Genomic DNA, 27,738 nt, shown 5'->3' with positions numbered 1-27,738 from the left:
TGAAAAAATGCAACTGCATGATCTTTTGCAACACAAATAAATACTATCCTAAAGAGCAAGCTAAAATCTATATTAACAACGCTGAAATTGAACTCGTTCAACAAACCGAATTCCTAGGGGTCATCATCGATAGTGGTCTAAAATGGTCTCACCGTATCGACCTAGTCTCTAAAAGATCTGCCAAGTTGCTGGGCATATTGAGGAAGGTTTGTCACTTAATTCACTCCTCAGCTTATCTAACCTTGTACTACAGTTTTTTGTTTCCATTTTTCAATTACTGTAATATTTTCTGGGCGGTCGACTTATCCTAACTATCTCAGAAAAATAAAAATCATACAGAAGAAATTTCTTAGGTTGATTTCTCACTCAAGTAGATATGCCCCATCTGCACCCCTTTTTAAACAATATAATTGACTACCAATTGATAAAGTGAATGCAGTTCAAACATGTTTACTCGCCCATAAGTTCATATATAGAAAATTTGATCTTGAGTCACTCTCCAGAAAATGTTTATTTCCACATCAGACATACAGACATACCATATGCGAAACAGAAACAATAACCTACTCCTACCACGCACGCGGTCATCTAGGCACCATTTCAATATCTCCTTCAGAGGCCCGAAGCTTTGGAGTAAATTAAGCCCACAGCTAAGATCTATTTCATCATACACTGCATTTAAAAAGCAACTGAGGAAACATCTACTGTCTACCTGAAATTCCTCTACAAGAAAAATTGAAGAGTTCATTTTCATCTCCAATACCCATTCCCCATGACAGTCACATTTTAATTTGTCATCTGGTGATGTAGCAAGGTATGGCTATTATGGCAAAACAACCAACCCTCCTGAGCACTGGACTGAAACTGGTGTGTATTGTGGCCAGTTCTCCTTTCACATACTCTTTTCTGACAACTTCCTAATTTTTCTTGACCCAGATGATGGCGTCAGTGTTAAGGTAGACAGGCTTCTCAGAACATGTGTTTTTGATGAGAGAAGGAGCTGGCTTGGAGGGGTTAGTGTGAGTGAGCAACAGAAGACGTAAGTCGACCTGCTCTCTGCTCAAACCGGATCAGGGAGTTTGTCATCACTATGCCACCACAGAGGCAAATCAATCGCTTTGCTTCAGCCCCTCAGCGTGCTATTGCCGGTATCACCAAGCGAATGAACCCATTCCGAGTGATCGATGACTATACAAATGTTAAGCTTGTGCATGTTTCCTCACGTGAACGACTTCATGCCTTTCTACGTTTCAAACTCGTGCATGTCGCAGAAAATGTGCAACAGCGCCCCCTGGGGTCACACTTTACGGTGGGTCGCAGGATACGTTTGGTGCCGAAAGTGGTAAAAGCTGCAAATTCGTCACACGTACACCAGGTGACTGTGGGACTATTTTGTGTGAAATTCATAGCAAGAAGGCTAAAATCGTGAAACAGAAACATGGTTGGCGATTGTTTTGTTAAGTAACTACCGGTAAACCAATTTTTTACCTTCACGTAAGGAAGACATATTTCTCATAATATACTCTAATCTGCCCTTGGCAGTAAATGTCTGTGTAGTGGTATTGCGCCAGACTCATGACCATGGAGTAACTGGTTCAAGTCCAAACTCAACCAACCACTGTGTGAGCCATGGCATGACATCAAATAATGGCTTCAATCATGTATTCATTAGGTCACCACCATACTCGTTAAACAGAAGGACCCCGTCATAGTTGCTTGCAATTATGTAAGGTATAATGTATAGATCGCGTCATTATCGGGAAAGTAACACCAATGTTCTATACATTAATCCGCTTATTACACGGCTACTTGCCAAAACGAAAAAAAACCTTCACACTGTGTGTCTTTTTACAATTTATTTGTTACCGGCATTCGTAGTGTTGATCAGCTGAGAAATAGTCTGCCAAAGACGTTGATGACGCTTAGCAACTGAGTACGCTGGGGTTGATCAGTTACCGGACTACTTGTGGAGTGATACGAAAGACGCAAAAAATCCACTTTCCTTGACAGCGGTCATTATATGCTTAGCAACGGTGAATTAGTAAGGGATAATCACCGAGAGGCAGGGCAATAAACAGTTTGATATGCCCTGCTTGTGGACTGCTTACCGCGGTAAGGCGGTAACCTTCCACGAGCCGGGCATATCAAACTGTTTATTGTCCTGCGATGAGGTGATTATCCTGTTTATTCTACTTCTTGCTTGCCAACATAATAAAACAATTCAAATACTTTAATAATTATGCTTTTCCTTATTCGTATTGCATGCTTATTAAATTTATACTCTGTTTGAGTTCAGGTTATTTGCAATAAATATATAACAAAATTATTTAGCAATTATATTTGGGCTATTTTAGTTAGATACACTCAAAATCAAATAAAAAATGCTGCAATGTCTAGAACTACTGTGAATAACGTTAGCTCAGCTCTAGCTAATTAGTTTCTATAGCAACCACACAAGGCTGATCACTAGTTTAATAACGTAGTTGCTACATTGTATATCGCTTGCGAAACTGTGTACCCTCCGATAGATTTCTGACACATTTTAGGAACTTTTTTAAACAAGGTTAATTAAAATAATTTTACAATGGACCACATGTTTGAAATTACTGTGATAGAAAAAAATACAAGTGGCGTATTGATTTACTATTTGATGACGCTGTGCTCAGTCAGCAGCAAGTACAACCGAAAAGTCAGTGAGCAACCTGCCGGGTTAATGCCCTCCTCCCAGTCAATCAAAATCAAGCCTTCTTAAACGAAGTAGAATAATCAAATATAATTCACCACCGGAAGTTGTGAAGGGCCCATGCAAGTGAACGGAGCGTTAGAAGAGTGGCATTGAGAAGAGCCGTGTAATACATTTTTTGTTTTGCTTTTAGTTCCAACTTCCAACTAATGATAATGGGAGAAGGACACCAATAAAAAGGCATTGTATATTCGTTCACACATATTTGCAATAATATAAACAATGACGTGGAAATATAACATTGCACTATTTTATTACATTCCCCAGATAAAATACATTGAAAGGAAAAAAAGAAAAAAGGTTTAAATTAAAAACAGAATTAAACTGATCAGCAGTGATCAGTGCAGCATGTACAGGTATAAACAACAATGTAATACGCTACAGGTTCTTCACCATTCAACATGCTTAAGTGATAACACGCAGTATGAAGAGGTGATATTAAAACAGTGCAAATTCTGCAGTTATCGATTATAAACTGACGAGATTGAAAGGCTCCCATCTACGCTTAAACAAAAAGAATTAACCTCATGATAAATGGCACAGCCTTTAAGAGCACACTTGTGTATTATGATGGAAACGTCATATGGCCTATATTGCATACAACATGGCTAACTGTTAGCTGTTCAGTGTAGCATCAAAACCATGGATCAGTTATGGACAGTCTCTGGGAGTTGGGAATGTCAGGTCATTTTGACCCACCATCTGTTTTAGCTGCAGTTCACTTCAGTCATGCGTGATAGTTTACCTTTGGATGCAGCAAAGTGGCAAAGATCTCAGACATATAAGTGAGATAAGGAACAGTGATTACATACAGGAATAATCACATTGGTGAGATTAGGAACAAAATTATGCAGATAGATACACAGGAATGATCCAAAGTGGAAATAAAAAGGCCTCAGTTAGTACCACCAACAGTTTAATAGTTGTGTAGTGCTGTGGGTTTGTTAATTGTGCAGTAAAGAGATTATACACACAAAAGATATAGTTAAGGACATATTAAATGTCTTTGGATATGTAGTTATACTTGGGGAAAAAAGTATCCAGGCATACATAAGCCTACTCATATTAAGTCAGTGCTGGAGTATGAGTTAGTATTTACCACTTAGTCATTTAGCATGGGGGCTTTGATCCATAGCGACATTTATCAGAATTTTCAGTTACATGTTAAGGTACAGACAATTTGGGTTTCAAACCAAGAAACTTTTGGATTGTAGTTGACCATAATAGTCACTGAACTATCCTGCTCTCTTTATGAAGTAAGGCATGTTTTGGTTGACAAATTGCTGATATTTGTGGCAGTTGAATGTATAATATGCAACATTTCCGCATTGAAATATAACGGCTAGACCTATGTTATATATTTTGTCAAGTTGTGTTATAACTTTACACCAATAGTTTTCAATGTCTAAACTAAGATAAACCTGTTGTTTTATTCACTGTGACAGTCGTGACATTTGGTCTAATGTAAATTGTGTCTTTCGGGGAAAGTACTCCAATAGAGCCCTAATGTATTGATTTGATATTTCAATATGGATCTAGCTTAGTACAATGTGCCACTTTAACAAGTACTGTAGATCATGCCAGCCACTAAGCTAATGCAGTGTTTTGGCAGGTTATTTAATCTTATTTTTGTGTTGTGTTTTAGTGTTGTAACTTTTGCAAATTGTTTTACTATTTGAAATGGCTTGAATATTATTTCATTGTAGAGTTGTGCACAACACATTGAAAAAAACATTTCCACATTCCATTATCTAATGGTAAGTGAACAAGTTAATATTATGTTACTTACGGCAATTTAATTAGAATGAAATGACATAATGTGATTAAAAGTCACACGTAAACTTTAGATAGATTTTGACAGCCAATGGTGGTGAAGGCAACAACTCCCATTTTTCCACGCTACTTCAGGACAGCATCAAACTACTTATTTTGTTGTTGTTGTGATTGGGAGACCCCTAGCGGCAGAAATTACATATTATACCTTTAAACCAGGTAAACATCAGCATCTGATTAGAAGGGAAGAAAAATTAAAAAAAACAATCAGCTGGAATCACTGCCACAAGGTTTAAACAGCAGTTACTCTATCCAAGCCACACTGGAAATGTGGTTATCTGCCCAAAATCCCATTACATTGCAGGAACAGCAAGAAACCCCCAAAATCCTCCCCCCATGATATTATAAGAGAGTTTGAGGTCAACACAAAATATGATTGTAGTATTCTTAAACGCCAAAACAAATAAGTGTAGCATAAAAAAAAAGTTTAAAGCGGCTTTCATGCTTCAGAAGAAAACAGAAGGAAAGGGGAATCGCTATAGATCTTACGGATCATTTAAGGCTAATCGCAGTTCATTTGTCAGCATACGGTTCTTCTCAAGCTGCTTGTGTAGATGATCTAGACCGTCAGAATGCACAGTAGGGAAGAAAGATGAAGACAGGGAAAGAGGAAGTTAGTGAGATTGAACTAAATTAGTAAAACAACACATATAGGCCAATGCCTGCGTACAATTTGTTTTTCTCTCATCCTTTTGATGTAAAGCCATTGAAACAAGAATTACATTTTTTATCATCTAAGTAGTGAGTCTAGCGTTTGACAAATAGATGCTTACCTTTGGGACAGTAGAATGCCAATTCATAGATACCACTTGATAGATACCACTTATTCCAACACTATATCTAGCAAAGCAATAGCCTATTTGTTGCTTAAGGTTCCACAACTACTACAGTGTGGTTTATATGGTGGCATTAATACATTTTAAGATAAAGAACGACGTAACAAGGATGTCCTGATGTATTCTACTGGCCAGAGAAACAGGAGACTGATTGATAGACGGACCGTTGAGGAGGAAATGCATCCTCACCAGCATCCAGAGAATAAAAATACTCTATGACATGTGAATAATTTGGGAAACAAATAGCACCAATATGTAAATGTCAAAACAGGCAAATGGATGCCTGGGAGGAAGAGACATCCTCAAAATATCCACGCTGGGCAATGTACGCGAAATGGCTCAAATTAAATTACAGGCTATTCTAAACGTATGCAAAAATACTTGGTTTGTTTCCTGGTGGTACATTGACCATGTCAATTTAGCTGTACATTTACCATGTAAATGTACCACAGGTACAGGTAGACAACATTAGCGATGTATTACCATACATCGCTAATGTTAGTTTAATGAAGTGAGCCTTAAGAGTAGAGTTAAAGATGCATCAATATAACAGGGCCTTTAACCAGGAACCCAAAACAACCAAATAGCTCATACAAATGCAATGGCCTTTTGGTTTCATGAAGTATGAGAACAAAGTATTCGGCCGCAGATGGCCACAAAATGGAACATGGCAAATGATAGAGGAGCATTGACGTTTATTCCAAAAGCTTCTCAAACAAATTAAAACAAAGACAAATTCCAAAGACAGAGAACAAACAATGACAATGGCCGATGTAGGGAAGAAATAGGGAGGACATAGATGGAATAAAGTTTATTCTTACAGAAAGAGATATGGCTCAGACTGCCGTTAAAGACATGTACTAAAGGAGCTGGGCAGCAGAGTACCCAGTGTCCTACAAAGAGACCCAGAGACAGAGGGGATAGGGAGCTGGAGAACGCTGCCCAGGGGAGAAAGAGGAGGAGGATTACCAGGGTCGGCCACCAGGGACCCCGGAAATGATGGGACGAAAACAATTTAGCTGTGAAAAGAAAAGAGGAGGGAAAACATTGACGGAGAGGAAAAAAGGAAAGGATGGAAAAGAATGACATCACCAAAATAATGATGATATATAAAATCGTAAATAAATTAAAAAGGTTGAGATGCAGGGCTAAAAATAGTAAATTGATTGATATGATTGCTTAAAATGGATGTTCTGACCGACGGTTATTAATAAAATATTATTAGAGGGTGTGATAATCTAAAAATAAAAGCTGTTAATTGTAGGGTAAAAGAACGGCTGCAGTCAGGTCAGCCACTAGAGGGAGCTACTGGGAGCAAAGAGGCAGGCACAGGCAGGTGGTCAATTACATGGAGGTCATATCGTTGAGGGCGTGGTCCAACTCCTCGCTGATGGCCTTGTACTTCAGTTTCTGGGCGTACAACTCATCTATGATCATGTGGGTTCGCATGACATGAGCCAAGGCCAAAACAAAATTAGGATGAAGGTAGTAGAGGACGAATGCCAAGGAATTGAAAAAAGGAAAAAAAAGAACACAATGGTCAAAGAATAGAACAGAAAGAATGTAAAAATAAAATAATCTGACAGCGAGACGAATAGCCAAGGCAGAACCAACAGCTGCTCACGCAGTTTCAAATACCAGGGAAGTCACAAAGAAATGCCTCACATTTTCTATGACTCCTAGAAGGTCCTTGGGGAGGCTAACAGTGCTAGGATAAGACTGCCTATTCTGCTAGGCTAACAAGGCTAGGAGGATTTTGCTAAGCTTTCTACAGCTACTGTGCCATACAAGCTTAACCTTTAAATGAGAGTTGTCCTTGTAGACTTAATTAATTTACCATGTAGAACTTTCGTGGTTCATTGCCTGTCCTACTGACTGTGCTGAATTCAATCATTTGGGGACTACATGAACACGGCAGAAAATAAAAGGCACCGTAATAAAGCTATGAACAACATCCTAATATGTAGTGACATAGAAGTGTGCAACCCAAAGAATAAAATGCTCTCGCGCTCTTAAAGGGTTTTCCTGCTTGCTCTGATATTTTTCCTCTTCATGCGAGCATTCTTCTTTTTGGCATGAAGTGTGGACCAATCACATAGACAATGATGTCCTTTTTAGATGCTGTGGAATCCTTTCCATTTCGTTTTTTACTATATCTATCCATCCATCTCTCAACAGCACTGATTATTAGATGAAACCCGTGTAATTACGCTAAATAACTATGTTATACCAGCTACAGTGAGGCAATGCTTATATTTCGTCAGTTAAAAATCTCAAAGTCTGAGATCTAACACTGCTTTGTTATTCTCCAAAGCATGTTAGAGCGAACAGTAAAACACCTTGCGAACACGAAAGCAAAAATATAACCTTTATTTTTGGCAGTAATATGGCATCATACTCATGAAGGTATCCTTTCTGAAGTTGTACTTCAGTTTTAAACTCAAGACGTCCTCTGAAAATAAAAACAGTAGCTATATGTGTCATTTTATGAAAGCATGATGAATTCCTACCCTCAAGGTCGTCGATGGTCTTCTCAAGCTTGGCCACGGATCTCTCAGCAAACTCAGCTCTGGTCTCAGCCTGAGTGGAGTGGATAAACCAGGGTTAGCATTAGCATCTTATGGCACGACTCCTCTCCATTCATGGTAGTGGGAAGACCAATGCATATCATAACAATGTATTTCAAAGGCTTGCAAACACATTTGACCCAAGAAACAATAAATTAAAAAGGCTATAAACATCCAGCCATTAGCCCCCTGATGTAGTATGTGTAGATTAATAACGTTGAAACCATCCAAAAGCCTTATCACAAAAAAATGGGAAGGACTCCCATTTTTAAACCCCCAGCTTGAAACTCACCTCCTTCAGCTTGTCTGTCAGGACCTTGATCTCCTCCTCATACTTGTCCTCCTTCTGTGAGTACTGTAAGCAGAAACCAGGAAGACCATATGAGACAAGACCAGTGTGCCGCCCGTTTAGGAGTAAAGAAAGTTCATGAGCTCATGACAAACCAAAGAAGCTTGGTTCCTCGTATTCGGTCAGACGCCTACCTTCTCTGCCTGAGCCTCCAGGGACTTCAAGTTGTTGGTAACAGTCTTCAGCTCCTCCTCCAGCTCAGAGCACTTTCTGCGGGTTTAGGTGAGTGGAAAAGGCATGGGAGGAGGAGACGTGGAGGTGGTGGGTTGGAGGGAACAAAGAACAGAGATGAACAGAGTAAGGAGAGATTAAGGTGTCAAATTGTGAAAGGTCTGACCTTGCAGCAAACTAGCAAACCATATTTCACAGACAGCATGTTCTTTCAGATCTTTTAAAAAGGGAAACTACTTCAACGATTCTCCAATAACCAATGAATTCCCGCAAACCAATGCCAAAGCTGAAAACATTATTGATAGCTAAACAGCTCCACTTAGATTTACTTCTATAGTATTTTTTTTATTGTGGGATCAATTTGCCTTAACTTTATATATGGACACATTTCAATAAACTAAATTTAACATTATTGGATCAGTTTATGCAAACCATGTTTAAACTTTTAATCCATTCTCAGTGAGGGCTCTGGAGTAATGGTTGATGGATAAAGAAGAGACAAAGAGTTCTTACCCTTCAGACATCTCAGCACGTTCCTCTGTACGTTCCAGATCACTCTCAATGATCACCAGTTTACGGGCCACCTGGACTCACAACACAACCATAAGTCAGACCCAACACCAACAGAGCACAAACCCCTCTCACTACAGTACCTGGTTATATACTACACTAACTGGTTATATACTACACTAACTGGTTATCTACTACACTATGGACCTCAGACCCAATGGCAAAACATTCTCAATCCCTCGATTCAAATTTGACTATTGGAGTGTAGAAATTTACATTTACATTTAGGGCATTTAGCAGACGCTTTAATCCAAAGCAATTTACAATAAGTACATTTCTCAGAAGAAAGAGAAACAATATATCGCTGTAGGTACAGTAAGGATGTTAATAGAACCAATTGTTAGGTTAACCCATTCCCCGTATACAACAAAGTTAACTAGGATAAGAGGCTACAAATGCTAAGTACTATCTTTAAGTGCCAAGACGTACAACATACGATAAGAGCATACATCAAGTGCCAAGACGTACAACATACGATAAGTGCATAAGAGGGGGTAGGCTCAGCGGGGAGGCTATGCTGAGTCTAGGTGATCTTTGAACAAGCGAGTCTCTTGTAGAGACAGAATCTAGGTACTAACCACTAAGTAGGTACATTTAATGCCATCTACTAAATGAGGAAACAGTCCAGTCAGAGAGGGTTCTGCTACCACTGCCATTTAAAAAGTCTCATTTGTAGAGCCAATTTAACTCAAAACCTACGACTTTTTATCAAGGCCAGAGGAGGAGTATCGGCCAGCAATCGCCATTAACTAGGCATTAATCAAATTTAACCCTGTTGAGTTGCATCTCTTAACCCCCTCTCATGTTGGTTCCTCAGCCTCGCAGGCAGGAGGAGCAGGAGAACCGAAACTTGCCTCCTCATACTTGCGGTCGGCCTCCTCAGCGATGTGTTTGGCTTCCTTCAGCTGGATCTCCTGCAGCTCCATCTTCTCCTCGTCCTTCATAGCCCTGTTCTCAATCACCTTCATGCCTCTGGAGTGGAGGAGTACGGGAGAGAAGAGAACACACATGAGACGGTCACACAAATTCATAAGCTAACCTCGCCCATGTGTTCAGATACTGGACCCATGAGTCTGTCGAACTTCAAGGCACCTTGAACTTCTACTGTTAAAAAATTGCCACTAGGTGAAACTCGATTATTTAAGGCTCTGTTTGTTACACTTATTCAACATTTACGAACTGATATCAAATGTTTTAATCTTTGAATGTTGTGTACTGAGCAGGGATTATGCCCTATTTGAATGACTGTCATGTACAGGTCTCTGAGGAAGGCTCTGTTTGTTACACTTGTTCAACATTTACGAACTGAAATCAAAGGTTTTATCCATGTTATAATCTTTGAATCTTGTGTACCGAGCAAGGATTATGCCCTCTTTGAATGACATGTCATGTACAGGTCTCTGAGGGGTGGTGTGAATGGGTGACCAACCCAATTCAAAGTTATTGTGATGGTACCAGGGGGGAGGTAGTGTCTCCATCTCCCATGACACCCACCTCTCACTCTCATCAGCAGCCTTCTCTGCCTCCTCCAGTTTGGTGAGGGCGGTGGCCAGACGCTCCTGGGCGCGGTCCAACTCCTCCTCAACCAGCTGGATACGTCTGTTCAGGGAGGCCACATCACTCTCAGCCTGCAGCCAGAGGAGACCGAGGAATCAGCATATCGTCATTATAATGTCGATTATAACGACCCCAAAATGTCCAATGCACGCCTGATTACAGGCAACCTTGTCGAATGTGTTGTAATCCGGAGTAGGGTTGTTAACCACTCCCATTGTTTCACACTGTTTAAGTAGCACAGATAGCACGTGCCTCTTTTACCGTAGTTGGATGCTTTCACCCCGAACGAACTGCACATATTGAGCGAGTTTGCCAACATCACGTCACCTCAATATGACCTCGAATTGGCTGAAACGTCTTTAGACAACATTAGTTGAATCTATGAAATCAACATGATTGCTAACATATGGTGTTGGAAACTGGCCATGTAATCGAATAACAGACGAATTGGCGTATTTGTGGATACCTAATCGGTGAATCGGTTAAACTACTGCGGTGGTTCGCTTTAAACAAAACCGTGTTTATCCTGGGCGTGACTCGCCCATCGAATCCACTCTGTCACCCCATCGATTCACTTGCAGTACCAGTCATCACATTTGTGGTATTTCTGTAATTGTCATAATCCCCCGCCGTCTGGGTCTAAAAAATAAGAGTCTTGAGAAGATTTGTGTGCTCATTCTCCCCGTCGCCTATACTACAGACTAATTGACTTAAATCGTTAACAGCGGCTTACTGATTCCCTCGCTCTCCTCTCCACACTGAGCTCTCTCTGCAGGTCCGATGCCCGGTCGTCCGCTGCGTCGGCATGCTCCTGCAGCGTTTTGATTTTCTTCTTGACAGCTTCCAGAGACGTCCCGCCAGACATGTTAGCTTCCTGGCTATACCGGTGTGAACGTGTATGTTTCGGGGTCCGAATCGCTGCTCGCAGACACACGCTGTCCTGTCCTCAAGATGTGGAGCGTTTGATGCCTGCGCTGTGCGCTTAATCAACCTCTGATGAGAAGCGCGTCACGCACCGGAAGTCACCGTTGTAATAGACTACGCAATGGTCCGCATTTTATTTCAATATGAATGTAGCCTATTAAAAACGAAAGTAGATTTTAACTATCCTATTTGAATAATGATGTGATATTTTATTTGTCCATTTAAGTGGGGACTTGTAAAAGCGATATTCAATATTGATTAAATAAAGGCCTATAACATGTGAATAACAAGGCCTATACAATGTGGATGTTATTTTCAAACATATATAGAGTAACGTTTCCGAAGGAAATATTTTCATTACGTTTCTAAAGATGGTTTACATTGGCCGCTCAATGCTCATCCCCTACTGGTACGTTTTGGCTATCTACAATGAAAGATATTCCACAGAGGGGAAATTTAAAATATGAATATAATGTATGTGTTGTATACATACAACATTGTAATCCATGTTTGTTTTATGTTTATCATGAGGAAGTTCAAAACAATGAAATTAACAATATTTGTTTTAATCTTAACTGTCATCCAAAGAATTGCCAGTTAAAATGCACCCCGTTTTAGCACACTGGTGTCAGAATAGGCCTACTGTGTGTTCGCTAAAAGGGGCTCACGGTGTCGGTTACGCATTCATTAAACTACATTTGTATTGTGCTCCACTGAGAGGCCAGTGGGTTTGAATATATAGACACCAGGGTGGAGGTCAGGGTGAGAGGCCGTGTCCGAGGTTGCCTCATACGTACGTCTGCGGCTTTCGTCTCGGCCAGCTCCAGTTTCTCCTGGGCGTCCTTGAGGGCCTCAGAGTACTTGTCCAGCTCATCCTCGGTGGACTTCAGCTTCTTCTGCAGGGCCAGCAGGTCATCCTCCAGCTGGTGGACACACGGTCCAGACAGAAGGATAGACAGAAAGACGGACAACAGAGACAATCTGATATTTAACCAGGGCTTTCAATGTAACCAGTACACCACACGTAGAGAACCGCAAACAAAGATATTGGACCGACGTCGTTCGACTTCTGCTATCATCGTTTTGTTTCTTAACAGTTGGACTCTATCGAGTAGGCCTAAATAATAATTTAAAAAAAAAGACAAACAGAAACGTTTGTATAGCCTCCTACATATAATCATGCAAAGCTCAAGATTTAAATAGACTGAGAAAATCAACTTCAAAATTACGAAACAAACTTTCTTTGAATACATGGTATGTATGTTTCCATTCCGAGTGAACATTGTAATATTAATGATCTTGTCAGTCACTATTTTAATTCATGAGAGATTTTCTTATCCAGAATATTTATCAGTTGCGCGCAAAGAGGATCCCAGTTGCGCGCAAAGAGGTTCCCAGTTGCGCGCAAAAAGACACGCAGATGCAGCGCGTCGTTTTCCGACCTGTTTGCTCCTGTCCTCGGCTGCTTTCTTGTCCCCCTCGGCCTGCTCAGCTCTGTCCATGCCATTCTCCTTGTCGAGCTTCAGCATCTGCATCTTCTTCTTGATGGCGTCCATGGCTGTTTAGTGGTGGGATTGCGGGTAAAACGCAAAAAACTAAAAAACAAAACAAATTAAACCGAAACAAAATTAATGTGAATGGACGGACGAGAGGGCTTCTGGCGTCTTTACCACACGAGACACCAATCTGGAGTGTTGAGTTGGTGGTGGTGTTTCAACTATGAGCTTTGGTCGAGGAGTCACTAGATCCCCTCACGACACCTCATTAATTTTTGGAAGCTTGGCCACCTGTTCTCTTCCGCGGGGCCTGTCTTTTTTTATGAACTCCGCTGTGATTCGTCCTTCCCGACGACAGTTGACGGCCTCTGTGACTATACAAGGGGCCGCTGGGCGTCAAGACGCCAGCCCCTGTCTTCCACAGCCCAAACAAAGAAGGCTGTTCCTATTTTTTAAAACTCCTTGACCCGACGTATGGAAAACGGAAGTGAAGGGTCAAGCATCAAGGTGGTAGACGGAGGTCTTAAGGAAGGACAGAGTAGGAAAAAGGGACTCCACGACAATACCTATTCAGATGATGGACTTAAAACGTCATAGCGTTATAGTGTCAAAGGGTTTTATACTGGGTACAGTACAGTCAGAGCTCCCCTGTGTCATTATGTCTGATGACTACTTGTTAAGGTTGTGTTAAATACAAGACCATCGTCCAGAATACCATCAGTCTTTGGGATTCTAATTGAATACGCTGTTGTGAAATATGGCAACTTACATGGGATGGGTAAGAGGGCCATGTATTCTCTGTCTGTCTGTCCTTTGAAGGATCACATTGGCAGGGTTAACTGTTTGTGTGTGTGTGTGTGTGTGTGTGTGTGTGTGTGTGTGTGTGTGTGTGTGTGTTTGTGTCTGTGTGTGTGTGTGTGTGTGTGTGTGTGTGTGTGTGTGTGTGTGTGTGTTACCGTGAGTGTATGTTTGTGTACGTGTGTGTGTGTACGTGTGTGTGTGTGTGTGTGTGTGTGTGTGTGTGTGTGTGTGTGTGTGTTACTGCGAATGTGTGTTTGTGTGTCTGTGTTGTCTAGCTGATCATATCATATCTGTTCCTGGGGTGTTGTCTCTAATGTAGTCTGCACAGGGACGGATATGAAGACTGTGCCATTGGGAACATGCACTCATAGTTGTCGTAAGAGACACATGAACAACTTCTCAAGAGACCTCTTGATGACCAAGAGTCATCGATGAAGGCTCTGAGTGATTGGGCGAGCAGCAAGGTCATGTGATCGTGGGGTTGGGATTGGGCCGGGGAGAAGTAGGGGCTGAGAATCGTCACCCAATGAGACAGATCTCTGGCGCAACACTCACTCTGCTTTTATATCAGGGGGAACGCGGCGTGTGTGCTACTGTGGGTGTTGGTGTGTATGTTTGTGTGTGTTTGTGTTTGTGCTTTTTGCATTTTGCTGCCCTTTAATTTCAAACGATCCATCGATCATTCAAATAAAATTCAGTTATATAAGTATTTATTTATTTATTACTAACAATATACAATTCAAACATTACACTACGTGATAAAAAATCGATACAGTAAAAAGTGACATTGCGATCCTGTCCCACTTTTGGTTTCTTTAAGATCTATTTATACCTGTCATTGTATTATTCCTGTGTTTTTAAAGCATGCACAGCTCTACTTGACCTCTAAGCCCTCGCAGTCAAGACTCACCCCTCGCTTGACCTGTGTCCTATACCTTTAAGACCGGGGCACTTGAAAGGTCCTGTCACGCAGGTTAATGATGGCCTCCAGCGATGGAACACATTGTGCAAGAGGGATGCCAGAGTCGAGAGAAGACATGGAGTCCTCAATCAATCTGAATCTGCTTCTTTTGCCAAGGAATTTCACTAAGGTTTTCAGGCCATAAGCACCTTTTCACCCTAACCCTGTCAATGTTAGGGTGAAGGCAAAGAGGTATTTAAAATAATAAAAATGTATTTAAGGGATTAAAGGAAAAATAATGTAAATGTACATTTAACACATGTTCATTCAAACATGGGTTAATACATATTAAGGAAGTATACAGCCTGTAGTGTGTGTGTGTGTGTGTGTGTGTGTGTGTGTGTGTGTGTGCGTGTGTGTGTGTGTGCGTGTGTTTATTTCACACTATAGCAGTATAAAATAGCCAGTGATTTAATGGAGAGGAGGCCCACTCTTGCCCAGTCCTACCCACATCCCTCCTCATGCAAAGTGTGTGTTATGCAAGTTAGGACCTCCTTACCAGAACCATAATTTAACGCAGAAGACAAACACTCTTCATTAGTACCACAGTGTGAGCCATAACTCATGGTCATGGACGTAACGTGTCAGAGCTAGAGTTAGAGTTACTGACACCATCAGTGTGAGCCAGTCAGAGCCACAACCAAAACAGTAGGCCTGCTTGTAGATAGACTATCGCTTTGCTTATAACAATGTACCCCCCCCCCCCCCCCCCCAAACTATTAGCTTGTTTCAAAGATTCGTAATGGGGGGTATATTCCCCCATAACTCATTTGCCATTTTTCCGTTAACCCTTTATCCCGTGCATTATGTCATGGGGTCATCACTGCTTCTATATTTAAAAACACCTGTGGCTAAGGGTACGGCTAGCCACTGACCATGCCATAACAGCTGTCACCATGGCGTTTGCCCGACTCCTCCCGGGGCTCTGGAGGAGGGGCCGAGGACAGAGCTGCATTCCGCTCGTACACACACGTCACACCGGGCTCAGACTGAGAATCCCCACCATCCCTGGCCCCCGCGCAGACAAAGAGACAAACATTGTCACCTTGTATTGTCCAACTCTTAATGGTTTACTGGGTCTGATGGGTCTGGCCTGGTGGGGACATGACGGTGCTGGTCTGTGTCGGACTGGGGAGTTTAGGAGGTTTGTGGTTAGGGTGTGTTCTGGGTTGAGTCCGCAGTCCACCAGTATGCCTGGCAAGACCCTTTACCACCTCTTATATCATAAGAATGTCTGAATAACATATCACAAATCAGCCAAGTCCGTTTGGAGAAAAGCATCGAAAGCATACATAGTTAATTGTTCACAGTGCATATAGCCCATAAACGCACACACGTCAGCCCAGGCACAAGGCCCAGAACACCTGAGGTACCTAGAGTATGTGACATTTAAGTACTACAAAGAGGATATCGTATGAATATGAAATGAGTATTGTGTCAAAGTATTGTATAGGATACAGAGTCTTTGTGAGTGATCAAAGTGAGTGCTCTTATGACCACACTATTATACAGCAGTTGATATTATTTATATTAATACATTCTCTTAAACTTATAATACAGCTATGGTTGATGCATCAGGTGGTGTTGGGACGGCCGAAGGGAAGGGGTATAACCCTGTTTCCCTTCTAGCTCTAAGGGGAGGCCGGGTTTACAAGGATGGTAAGATGACATCCTTGCATGTAAGCAGCACTGGTGTGGAAGTGTAAGTATGTGACCTTGTGATTGGTCGGTGGTGTCCTGTTTAGGGTCCTGGGGGACCCTCCTCTCCCCTCCACTCTGCCTGCAGAGTTTTAGTCTTTAAGATTTTATTACACACACCAGTGACGTTTGTCATTTTAGGACTTTAAAATAAAGCTTACACCAACACAATACATGACATGATACAATATTTGATTTTCTTTCCTACTTACATCTGGACTCTTTTCATGTGGCGCCTTCGCCTCAATAATTGAATCATTCATTGAGAGTAGGCCCATTAGAGAGGGTCTTAAAGTGGGTGGCTGCTCTACAAATGAATTTGAAGAAAGTGGATGTTGGTTTTTAACACAGACCGAGAGCAGCTGCACCACTTCAAACTGACGCCTCCTCAGACCTTTGGCCGTGACAAATTTAGCATAGCTCCCATCATATAGCCGGAGCTCGATTTAGAGCCAAGGATTGGACTAGTGCGTACTCAGAAATACCATCTTGTCCTGTCACCCCAGCAGGCGAGGAGACACCTAAATGTCTTCTCACCAGGAGTCCCCAGGGATATCTACATGGATTACTGACATTAGCTGACCATGTCCAATTTCAGGGTGTTCCAAGTGTTAGGTAGAAGCTCAGCCAATCACATTGATCCACATGGTTTAAAACCCCTCCCCACCCGAGCTCCACCTCTACCAGGAGGCCTAGGCCAGGACAGGCAGCCGGCCTGTCTCCAGGAGTCAGCCATGCAGGCTCACTGATCCATCCTGCTGCCGGTCCTTGCCCCACAGCTGAAGCGGTCACCGTCTCACTCCAAATCATAATTGTATTAATTTCGTGTCGTTAAGTCTCTCAAAGTAAAACCTGTAAACCCTCATCTGTTGTAAAATATTATTACGGTTTATTTAACCTGGCTACCTGGGCTAAAGCGTGTTTAAGCATGGATACCCTGTCCATTACATTCCCAGGAAATATGCTCTTAAATTAGGCTTTCTTTAAGGTTTCCATCTAGACTTTAGCAGCCTTACATCAATGTAAAAAACACACCAAAATACACTAATACCTTGAATAATGTTCAAACCCTTTATTATCATTGAATACAAAAAATAGCTTTTCTCGAGGCCACTTAAATACATTTCACATTGGTTCTTCACTGTACTGTATACCTTCATGTTCCGAAATGATTTTTACGGAAAAGCACTTCAATTTCTCTTGTCAGTTAAAAATGCCACACGAGATTGTGACAGCCATACATTTTCAGATCTGTGTTACATTTAACTTCCATTGTGGCATAGAGTTCAAGAAAAAACGACATTCTGTTCACAAAAGGTTAGGGATCATTTTTTTCTTCTTCTTGTAATGTACAACAACACTGTGGACGGAGCCGGAACTTGTAGCTGGCCCCCGTTTTGTCCTTCCTCACAACCATTGTCACATGCCCTTGGAAAGCAGTACAAAAATGTTTTCCTTGTTTCTATAATATGCACACACATTATATATATCTATATCGTGATAGTACATTTCACACAGACACATTCTCGTTCAATTTACGGAAAAATCCAAATTCCCGAAAAGGCCCTGTGTATGCATGGGTAGAGATGAGAAGAGACTTGGCGATGGGACGTCAAATCCTACCATGTGATCATTAAGTTGCATGAACCAAAGAGGTGAAGCGGTCAATCAAGCAGACCAGACACTGTGTCGGCTAAAGACTAAGGCACTAATCATAAACACACTACAGACTTGTTCTGATGGACACACGACACACCAGCACAGACACCACTGAACTTCACTCTGCTTAAGAAGGACAACGATAACCGTTCCGTTTTGCAGACGACACTATACTTTCTCCTTACGTTTTTTACAGATCGGCTTCATGAGTTCTTGGGTGGAAAACAGGTGGAAAGGCGTTGTTACTACAAAGCCATGCATGCATTGTCTCACACAAAGAGGGCAGGACCTAATAGCACAACACACACAGCTTCTATCAGTAAGACACGAGAATCAAACGCACAATAACACTCTGTAAACAAAGGGTTCCGATATTGCAGTAGCGAGTTTCGCACCCACCAAGGCTGCCTAGAGCACCGTTAGAATCAAGGGGACAGAGAAATACCAGCTCTTCACTTTTCTTGAAACGTCTTCCTTTATATGACTAAAACAACGTGTCTTTGGAAAACATTAAAGGGAAAAATATATATATCTTTTTAGGGATCATTTTCTCAAAAGTGATTGATTTTGGTATTGCTGCATTGGAATGGGTATTAAACATTGATAGGCAAAGTCAATTAGGATGCAAAGTAATATGATAGTCTCGTCGAATACCTTCTTCTATAGCATATTTAGCTTGTCTATTTTGGACGTTCTTTTTCAAATCATCCAAAAAAAGAAAAGGTATTTATTTTTAATCATTGAATATATGTTCTCTGTCACGTTTTAAGAAAATAATCACTTTATAATGTATCACAAACCCATACTGCCCTCTGCAGCCAATACTGTGTTATTGCATACACCTGCTGTATATCTACTGTATCATGATATGGCTCAATGAGAAAACTGTGGTGATGAGAAATAGACATTAACCCTAGAGGACCCAGATGAGAATATTCAAATTCCATGTTAGAAATGTATCCATATTGCTTCAAATGGTGTATAGTTGGAAGGGTTAAAAATATCACAACCGATTCCTCTAATATCATATAGCTCAGCCTCTAAACACCTGTTTGTATTCATTTCCTTTCTCCTAAAGACCTTCCTTCTTTCAAAATGGTCCATTACATAGACATGTTATGCCCTTATACTATCGCTTAATGTCCATTCCACAGTATTAATCCAAACTATTTTCACCCGTTATCCAATATGTCGGATACTACTAGCTGACAATCAAACCTAACTTTACTGTAATCCGAGGCCACTTTGGAACACTGTATTTGTTAAGGTTACTTGAAAACAAGCACTGCGGAGGGGAGGGGAGGTCGGAGGGTAACGAAAATAAACGAGAAACAAAGAGAAGCTTTGGGGCAAACCTGAGAACACATTGTTAGTACCATTTGCCCAAAGCATCTTACATTCTTTTCAGAACATCCACTTGCTCCTGCTGCATACCAATAAGGGAATAGAGCAGTTATTTACGATGAACACAAGGCAAAAAAAAAAATCGACCCTATTTAGATTGACGTCAAAACAGAAAAGAAACAGTAAAAAGCCTCTTATATACTTCTCCTGACCGTAGAACACTGTGTGGGGGGAGGGGCTGAGGACATTGTATTGTAGAACAAACTGGGCGGGAGCCGTCTGCTAAATCACGCTTTGAAGAGAGGCCACTGTTTCCGTGTTGGTGTCCATAACGGCCCCATTAGCTGCCCCCCCGCCTTGAGCAACGGTCTAGGTGCCCTCCATAGGGACTGGGTGTGGGGGGACGGGGGGAGTCAGTGGTTCATCAGTTGCTGTCCTCCCGCAGCTCCGTGGGCAGGAACTTGTACTGCTGCTGGCGGATCTGCGCTAGCTTCTTCCTGGCTTCCTCCAGCTCCCGCTCCTTCCTTAACATCTCCTCCTGGGCGGCGATGATCTAGAAAACACAGCAGACGACCACTGTGGTTACACAACACCTCCTCCTCACACCTCCTCTCCTCCACATGAGGCCAGCGCTCCTTGAATTGGAATGTTGAGCATTGAACCCAATGACGGATTACCGCATGTGCAAAGTGGGCACATGTCCAGGGCCCTGGCCAATGGGGGGGCCCTTGATATATATATTCTTTTTTTTTTTATAAAAACAAATTCAAATGGCCAAGACTTTGGTCATAAAAGGATTTGAATGTTTTTTTGATTTGCAAAATAAATACATCCCATTTCATTTTTATTTTAAATGGGATCTCTCTCTCTCTCTCTCTCTCTCTCTCTCTCGACTGACTAGCTAATCTGTGCTAGATTATTATTACATAAAACCAGTTTGATGTTAAACACATGAAATACACTTTAAAAATATGTAATTACATTACACAGATAAAAACATTTGAATGATTTTCCACACATGAAAGAACACATGTCCACCCTGTAACCCGTTGCTTGTTTAAAACACAACCTCGGATTTTAAGATTAAAGCATCATCAAGAATAGGCAAGCACACTTGGCAAGTATATTTTATATTGCATAATGGCCTACATCAATCAATTTTATTGCAATTGTAAACCTAATAAATCCATTTTTTGTCAATGAAAACTTCTGACGGGCCGGTGAAGCTGAAGCGCCTACTTCACGCGAGATAAAGCCGGGACCGGCTCACCTGTGCGATTCCGCCCACAAACTTGGTCTTGACCACCACGTTGTCGTCGTCGGCCTTGTCGAAGGCAGCCTTCTGGGCGGCCCGCACCAGGTTGTCAGACGCTCGCTTCACTGCATTGCCTGCAGCCTGGAGAGGGGGTAAGAAACACAGGAGAGGGCTTGGGCATGACGTTATAACATGGATATGAAGTGGTTTAAATTTGGTTCTCTGAAGTCGATGCACACAAGGAAATGAGGAGATTACTTTAAAATGTTCCTAGTATTCCAAGTTTTTTTTTTTTTTTTTAAACATATATTTATTCAGAATTTTGTTCATTTTACAGACAAACAATACAAGACAACACAACAAGGCACATATAATGCAATTTGTTCTCACATATAGCACATATAATAGATGTTCTTGTCACAGTAGACAGTGTGTTACAGTCATTGAAATTACATCTGCTAACTTACATTGTTTACAGGGGAGAACAAATGAAAACAAAACAAAACAAAAAAAATACTCAATCCGTCTTATCATCCAACCAACCATCAACATCCATGTTGTTATTTTCAAGGAAGTTGTAGAAAATGTTCCATACTTCCCAAAACTTGTCAAGTCTATTTTTTGTTGTGTAACTTATCTTTTCCAAAGCTAAGTAAGAAGTCATTCCCTTCAACCATTGTGATGTGGCACAGGGTGTATCTGATTTCCATGAGAGAGCAATACATCGTTTGGCTTCCAGAAAACAAATATTCAGAAGAGACCTAATTTTTTTAGAGGTAGTGAAGTCTTCTGGATAGATATTCAATAGGCACAATTTAGGACTAAGAGGCACTTTCCTGCCACTGATTTGGCTAGCAAGGTCCACCACCTTACTCCAAAAAGAAAGTGTCTTTTGACATTCCCACATACAATGAAATAAGGTACCTTTTTGGTCTTTACATTTGAAGCAGGTATCAGGTATGTTAGGGTTAAAGTGGTGCAATTTAGCTGGTGTTATGTACAGTCTACTTATCCATTTATATTGTAACAGTTTGGAGTTTGTATTTACGGATTGGGTCTGAGCTAGAAAACATGCCTTTGACCATTCCTCCTCAGTTACATTATCCTGCAAGTCCCTCCGCCATGCTTGAAGTGAGCGCTGTGATGATTCTTTAGACTTGCTTACAAAAAGCTCATAGAGTAATGAAACTTGTCCCCTAGAATGTAAAAACTTCAAAGTGTAATCTTCTAGAGTGGATAGGGGGGGAAGCTTCAAATCATTGCTCTGTCTGGAAAGGATGAAGCTTCTAAATTGTAAATATTTAAAAAAATGTTTTGCAGGAATCCCATATTTTGATTTAAGCTCTTCGAATGACATGAGAACCAAGTTTTCATTGTAAAGGTCAGCAACCTTAGCTATACCCTGGGCTGCCCATATTTTAAACCCTGGGTCTGCTCTACCAGGTTGGAAGTCATCATTACCAAAAATTGGAGAGAACCGAGATAGTTTAGCTGTTTCTCCTAGGTATGCAAGAGATTTGTGCCAAACCATTAATGTATTTTTGAGAAAAGGATTTTTAGTATGTTTGATTAGTTTATGTTTTTTAGCAGAGAAGATGTACAGGTTTAAAGGTATGTTTGTTAAATGTGCTTCTATTGAAACCCAAGCTGGAGGGTGGTTTCTCTCAAAATAAAACATTGCTGCTCTGATTTGAGCTGCCCAGTAATACCACTCAAGATTTGGTAGTTGTAAACCACCTCTATCATATGGTAAATACAACAGGGAAAGCCTGAGCCTGGGACGCTTGTTGTTCCATATAAAGTTAGAGAAAAGCTTTTTAAGAAAATTAAAGAGTGAGGGTGGAGGAGCAAGTGGAATAGATTGAAAGAGATAAAGAAACTTCGGTAAAATTGACATTTTCAATACATTTATACGCCCAATCATAGAAATGGGTAGATTTGTCCATCTATTTATAAGTTGGGTGACCTTATCTGTTAAGGTATTGTAGTTATTAGGAACAATTTTGTCAGTGGTAGGGGCAATCTTAACACCCAGGTATGTGAAGCCATTTAGTGAAACCGTAAAAGGAGTAGGAATTGGGGGGTGTAGTCGTTCCCTTTCATTCAAGAATAATATTACAGATTTCGAGTAATTAATTTTGTATCCCGCAAAGGTGCCAAAAAAGTTAATTTGGTCCAATAAAGCTGGTAAAGTCTGTTTCAAATTAGAGCAAAACAAAATGACATCATCAGCATACAGTGCTATGCGATGTTCCGTATCTCCTATCCTTATGCCTTTAAAACTAGTATGGTTGCGAATTGCCATGGCCAGCGGTTCAATTGCCAGGGTAAATAACAGTGGAGACAGGGGGCAGCCTTGTCTTGTGCCCCTGTACAACTTAAAGGGTGCTGAAGATAGCCCATTTGTTAAAACTACAGCCTGGGGGTCAGCATAAAGTAGTCTGATCCAACAGAGAAATTTCTTCTTTATGCCAAATCTTTGAAGAACCTCAAACAGGAAGTGCCACTCCACCTTGTCAAAGGCCTTCTCGGCATCCAATGACAAAATAGCAGTGTCCATACACCCTGAATTTTCAAACAAAATATTAAGAACTCGTCTTATATTATGAAAACCCTGTCGTCCCTGAACAAAGCCGTTTTGATCAGAGTGCACCATTTGTGGTAGAAGTGTATCTAACCGTCTGGCTAATGCTTTGCAGAGAATTTTGAGATCGTTATTAAGAAGTGATATTGGTCTATACTATCCACAAAGGTTAGATGCTTTACCTGGTTTTAACAATAGTGTGATTACCGCCATATTTAGAGAAGGGGGAAAGGACCCACTATCTAAGGACTCTTTATACATTTCAAGTAAAGGTGGCAGTAGCGTTTCCTGAAAAGCTTTATAGATTTCAATGGGAATCGAATCCTCGCCAGGCGTCTTACCCCCCTTCATACTCCCAGTGGCTGCAGATAATTCCTCAATGGTTAAGTCTAGGTCTAAATAATCCAGGAAGTTTTCTTCAAGAGGCTTGATGTTCAATGAATCCAAAAAGTATTTTTGTTTTTGCAAGGCTGAGGCTGAAGAGTCTGTGCTGTATAAGTTCTCGTAAAAACCTTTAAAAGCTTTATTAATTTCTTTAAGGTCACTAGTCTCCAACCCATCATCTAGCTGAATAGTATTTATTGTTCTTTCAGATTCTGATTGTTTAATACGCCAAGCTAAGAGTTTACTAGCCTTTTCCCCTTGCTCATAATAGGACTGTTTCAATTTCAGCAGGCTTTTAGTTGCCTTATTGACAGATAAAACATTATACTTAGCTCTAAATTCATTAAGTTCTCTAAAGGACTGTTGGGAAGGATTTTTGAAGTGTTTTGATTCAGTTTCTTTTATCTTTTTTTCTAACTGTTGCATCTCCAGCCTCCAAGATTTTTGTTTATAACTTGTATAACTTATCATATGTCCTCTCAGGAAGGCTTTAAATGCTTCCCACCGTATAGCAGCTGATGTTTGAGTTGTGTTATTTACAAAGTAATCATCAATTTGTGCCCCAATAAACTTCATAAATTCTGGATCCTTCAGCCAAAATGACTGAAGGCGCCACCCCATGGAGAAATTCAGTGACTTTGGCATGTTTAGTCTAAATGAAACTGAAGCATGGTCTGAAATTACAATGCTGTCGTACCAGCTTCTTGTGATTGTTGACATCAAGGAAGCAGAGACCAAAAAGTAGTCAAGTCTGGAGAATGTCTGGCAGGTGGCAGAATAACATGAGAAGGTTGACTGATTAGGATAGTCTCTTCTCCATATGTCAGTTAAATTAAATTCTTTTATATATTGTAATAACTCCTTTCGTGTCTGGGCATGGGAGGTATCTATCCCCGTGGATCTATCAATCTCTGGTTGGAGAGTGCAATTAAAATCTCCACCTATTATGAAACTACCAGACAAATCAGCCAGGGACAAAAACAGATTTCTGAAAAAAGACGGGTTGTCATCATTGGGTCCATATAAGTTTACCAGATTTAACCTAATTGAGAGTATTTCACATTGAATAATAATGTATCTCCCATATCGGTCTTCATCCACATTAATGAGATGAAAGGGTAGGGAGTTATGTATCAGAATGATTACCCCACGTGAGCGAGAACTAGATGAAGCAGAAAAAACTCGACCTGGCCACCTCCTCCTCACTTTTACTACATCTTCAGGTGTTAAATGTGTCTCCTGCAGAAAGACTATCTTAGCTTTTAGTTGTTTAATCCTACTCATTACTTGCTTAAGCTTGACAAGTTTGTTTAGACCTCTTACATTCCAAGAGGTGAACTGGAGTTCAAATGACATGATATAATACTACATTGTATGTGCGGGTTGGAATTGAGTATACAATACAGAGAAAACTTAATTAATACAAATGAAAATAAAAATATGTGCCTTAAGACGTAGACGTAAACACAATAGGGTGTACTTCCCCAAACGAAGTACACGCTTCCCTCCCCTAGATCACACTTCCAATAGACCCCTGAACAGAGTCTGACTATGGAACTAAGCTGGTCCACCCACATGTCGAGGAACAGCATGCTCAGCGATCATGTTGGAGCTCCATGCAAAATATTAAAAGTTAACTTATTGTGTATTGCAATCAGAAATAACCACTTTGCAGCAAAACATTAGACTTAAATTAACAGTCTTAAACAGTCCAGGAAAAGCTTATCGCGCCCGTATTGCGGCTGCATTCTTTAAACAGTCCAGGAAGAATTCAGTTACCTGTATTGTGTCAGCACTAAACACGTTAGCTTTCTCACCACCCAGCGTTGCCTAGCTTTGCGACTTTAATTCCTGCACAAAAGCCTCCGCTTCAGATGCAGTGTCGAACGTGTGCCGTCTTCCCTTGATGGTCACCAGAAGTGTAGCTGGGTGAATTATTCCGTAACGCAGGTCATGGATAGAAAGGGAGGCTAGTTCTTTCTTTGCTGAATCAAAGACTTTTCTACGTTTTAGCAGATCCGCCGACACGTCGGGAAAAAACATGACATTCTTATCGTCGACAAGTATCTTTCCCTTGCTTCTGGCCGCTTTCATCACTCGAACCTTGTCGGCGTAGTTCAGAAACTTCATCACCACCACTCTAGGGCGTGTAGCGGTTGGTTGGCTTCCATCTTTACTGTTGAGTCTACCAACTCGGTGTGCTCTTTCTATAAGCAATGGCCCAGTAAAGTACATTTCACCAAGAGCTTTAGGAATCCACTTTTCCAAAAAGTTACGCACGTCACCTCCTTCGGTTAACTCAGGCAGACCCACCAACCGCACATTCGAGCGGCGTGCTCGGTTTTCCAAGTCATCCACCTTTAGCACAAGCTCCTCCATAGCTGCTTTCATGGTGGTGGTCTGTGTTTTCAGAGATGTTAGGTCATCTTCATTGGCGCCAATTCGGTCTTCAGCTTCGGTCAGTCGGCCAGTCAATGACTTTAATTCGCCTTGCACTCCCTGAATAGCGCCCAATAGCCCATCAAACCTCGACACAAAATCTTCTTTCATTGTCTGGATAGCGTTGAGAATTAGACCAGGGCTAATTGTGTCGTCGTCGCTAGTATTGGAACTAGTTAGCATCGTCGGGCTGGAAGAATCATCGGTTGATTTAGTAGATTTTGAAGTCTTTGGCTGCAGTTTCGGTGGCATTATGGCTGTTTGCTGTGTTTTTGGATCAGTAGTAACTGTTTGGTAATTCTTAGTGGCTTCCTGATTATTTTTCTATGAATTGTGCATGGGAGCTCTCTTTCACACGTCTGCCTAGCAGCGCGCCATAACCGGAAGTCCCTAGTATTCCAAGTTACCAACTAATAGATACAATAAAATCTGATGTGTGTGTCTGTGTGTCTGTGTCTCTGTGTGTCTGTGTGTATGTGTGTGTGTGTGTGTGTGTGTGTGTGTGTGTGTGTGTGTGTGTGTGTGTGTGTGTGTCTCTGTCTGTGTATTTGTGTCTCTGTCTGTGTGTGTGTGTCCTCCCCACCTGCAGCCTCCTCATGGCCTCTGAGTCCTGGTCAGCCTTCACCTTGCAGGCGACCAGCAGCTGGGCGGTGGAGGCGGCCACCTGCTTGGCTGAGGAGATGAGCTTCTCCTCACTGGCGTGGCCCTGCACCGACGCATTGGCCGCCTCGCACAGGTTACTGGTCGCCGCGGCAACAAGGCGCGCCTGGGGGGGGGGCGGGGCAAAGAGAGGGAAAGAACCGGAGCTATGTTTCGATAAACGTTTTCTTTTTATTTCATGGGTTCTTCTCTGCACCTCAAACGTAAGCTATCTATACATCAAATGTATACACTTTAGAGAAATATAATAAAAATAGAATAGAAAATTATCTGTAGAAATATAATCAGAAAAATCCAGAATAAACAGATAAAACTTTATGCCCAACTTACGGCTGAAATGAGTCCCTGGGACCACTGGCCGTCGTCCACGGCGTTGGCCTGGATGGAGCCCACCTTGCCCTGGGCCACCAGCTCTCTCTGGGCCGCCGAGGCAGACTTCACCAGGGCGCTGGTCGCCGCAGCGATGGACTTGGCCGCCTCCAGGATCTGCTCCTCAAAGTCCAGCGACTCGTCAGCTTGCTGCGTGGGGGAATGTGGGCGACAAACAGTTTAGTCCCGTCGAGTAGCACTTTGAGGTCCTCCATTTGGATATAAGCTTGGAGCTTTTTCTTACATTTAGAGATCTATTCATTTGAAGCCAAGACTAAAGTTTGAGAGTTGGGTGCATAGATATTTAGGGTGCTTTCACACCAGACCCATTTGGACCAACAATCGTTTTACCCTTAAATCCGGGTTTGTTTCGGGATGTGTGACTGATAGACACACCAAACACACTTCCTGGTGATCAATAGTTTGATTCGTTAGGCACCCATCTATCAAAAGCTACAGTCCTAACAAACGACAGGTGTTAAAGCACCTGTCAAACTTTCTGATGTTAAATCAATGAAGTCACTGATGAGGCGATCCT

At 41.5% G+C, this 27,738-nt stretch overlaps 2 protein-coding genes across 4 annotated transcripts in view; both read right to left on the bottom strand.

Annotated features, from left to right (window-relative positions):
- Positions 1–6,756: 6,756 nt before the first annotated feature.
- tpma (alpha-tropomyosin) lies at positions 6,757–13,106 on the bottom strand (the record flags this gene model as incomplete). Of its 3 annotated transcripts, XM_079736011.1 has the most annotated exons (9): positions 6,757–6,839; positions 7,923–7,992; positions 8,272–8,334; positions 8,463–8,538; positions 9,013–9,083; positions 9,924–10,041; positions 10,564–10,697; positions 12,348–12,473; positions 12,993–13,106. In XM_079736011.1, 9 exons carry the CDS (start codon positions 13,104–13,106, stop codon positions 6,757–6,759), a joined length of 855 nt encoding a protein of 284 aa, XP_079592137.1. The 3 variants fall into 3 exon arrangements, with proteins under 3 accessions (XP_079592137.1, XP_079592139.1, XP_079592138.1); XM_079736013.1 differs by lacking the exon at positions 10,564–10,697 and having other exon boundaries at positions 12,337–12,473; XM_079736012.1 differs by lacking the exons at positions 12,348–12,473; positions 12,993–13,106 and adding an exon at positions 11,360–11,491.
- A 4,481-nt stretch (positions 13,107–17,587) lies between these two features.
- The window catches only part of tln2a (talin 2a), a 120,892-nt gene continuing 110,741 nt past the window's right edge, over positions 17,588–27,738 (bottom strand). Inside the window, exons 55-58 of the mRNA XM_079736318.1 lie at positions 27,162–27,350; positions 26,755–26,937; positions 20,780–20,905; positions 17,588–20,062 (exon numbers count right to left, since the gene is read on the bottom strand). Of these exons, the coding sequence (XP_079592444.1) occupies positions 19,934–20,062; positions 20,780–20,905; positions 26,755–26,937; positions 27,162–27,350 (627 nt within the window). The 3' untranslated portion in view covers positions 17,588–19,933. The remainder of the gene's footprint in view (positions 20,063–20,779; positions 20,906–26,754; positions 26,938–27,161; positions 27,351–27,738) is intronic.

Source organism: Pollachius pollachius (assembly GCF_949987615.1).
Source record: "Pollachius pollachius genome assembly, chromosome: 5".
In the NCBI taxonomy this organism is placed as follows: Eukaryota; Metazoa; Chordata; class Actinopteri; order Gadiformes; family Gadidae; genus Pollachius; species Pollachius pollachius.
Note: the sequence above shows the minus strand (reverse complement) of the source record. Positions and strands in the feature narration are given on the sequence as shown.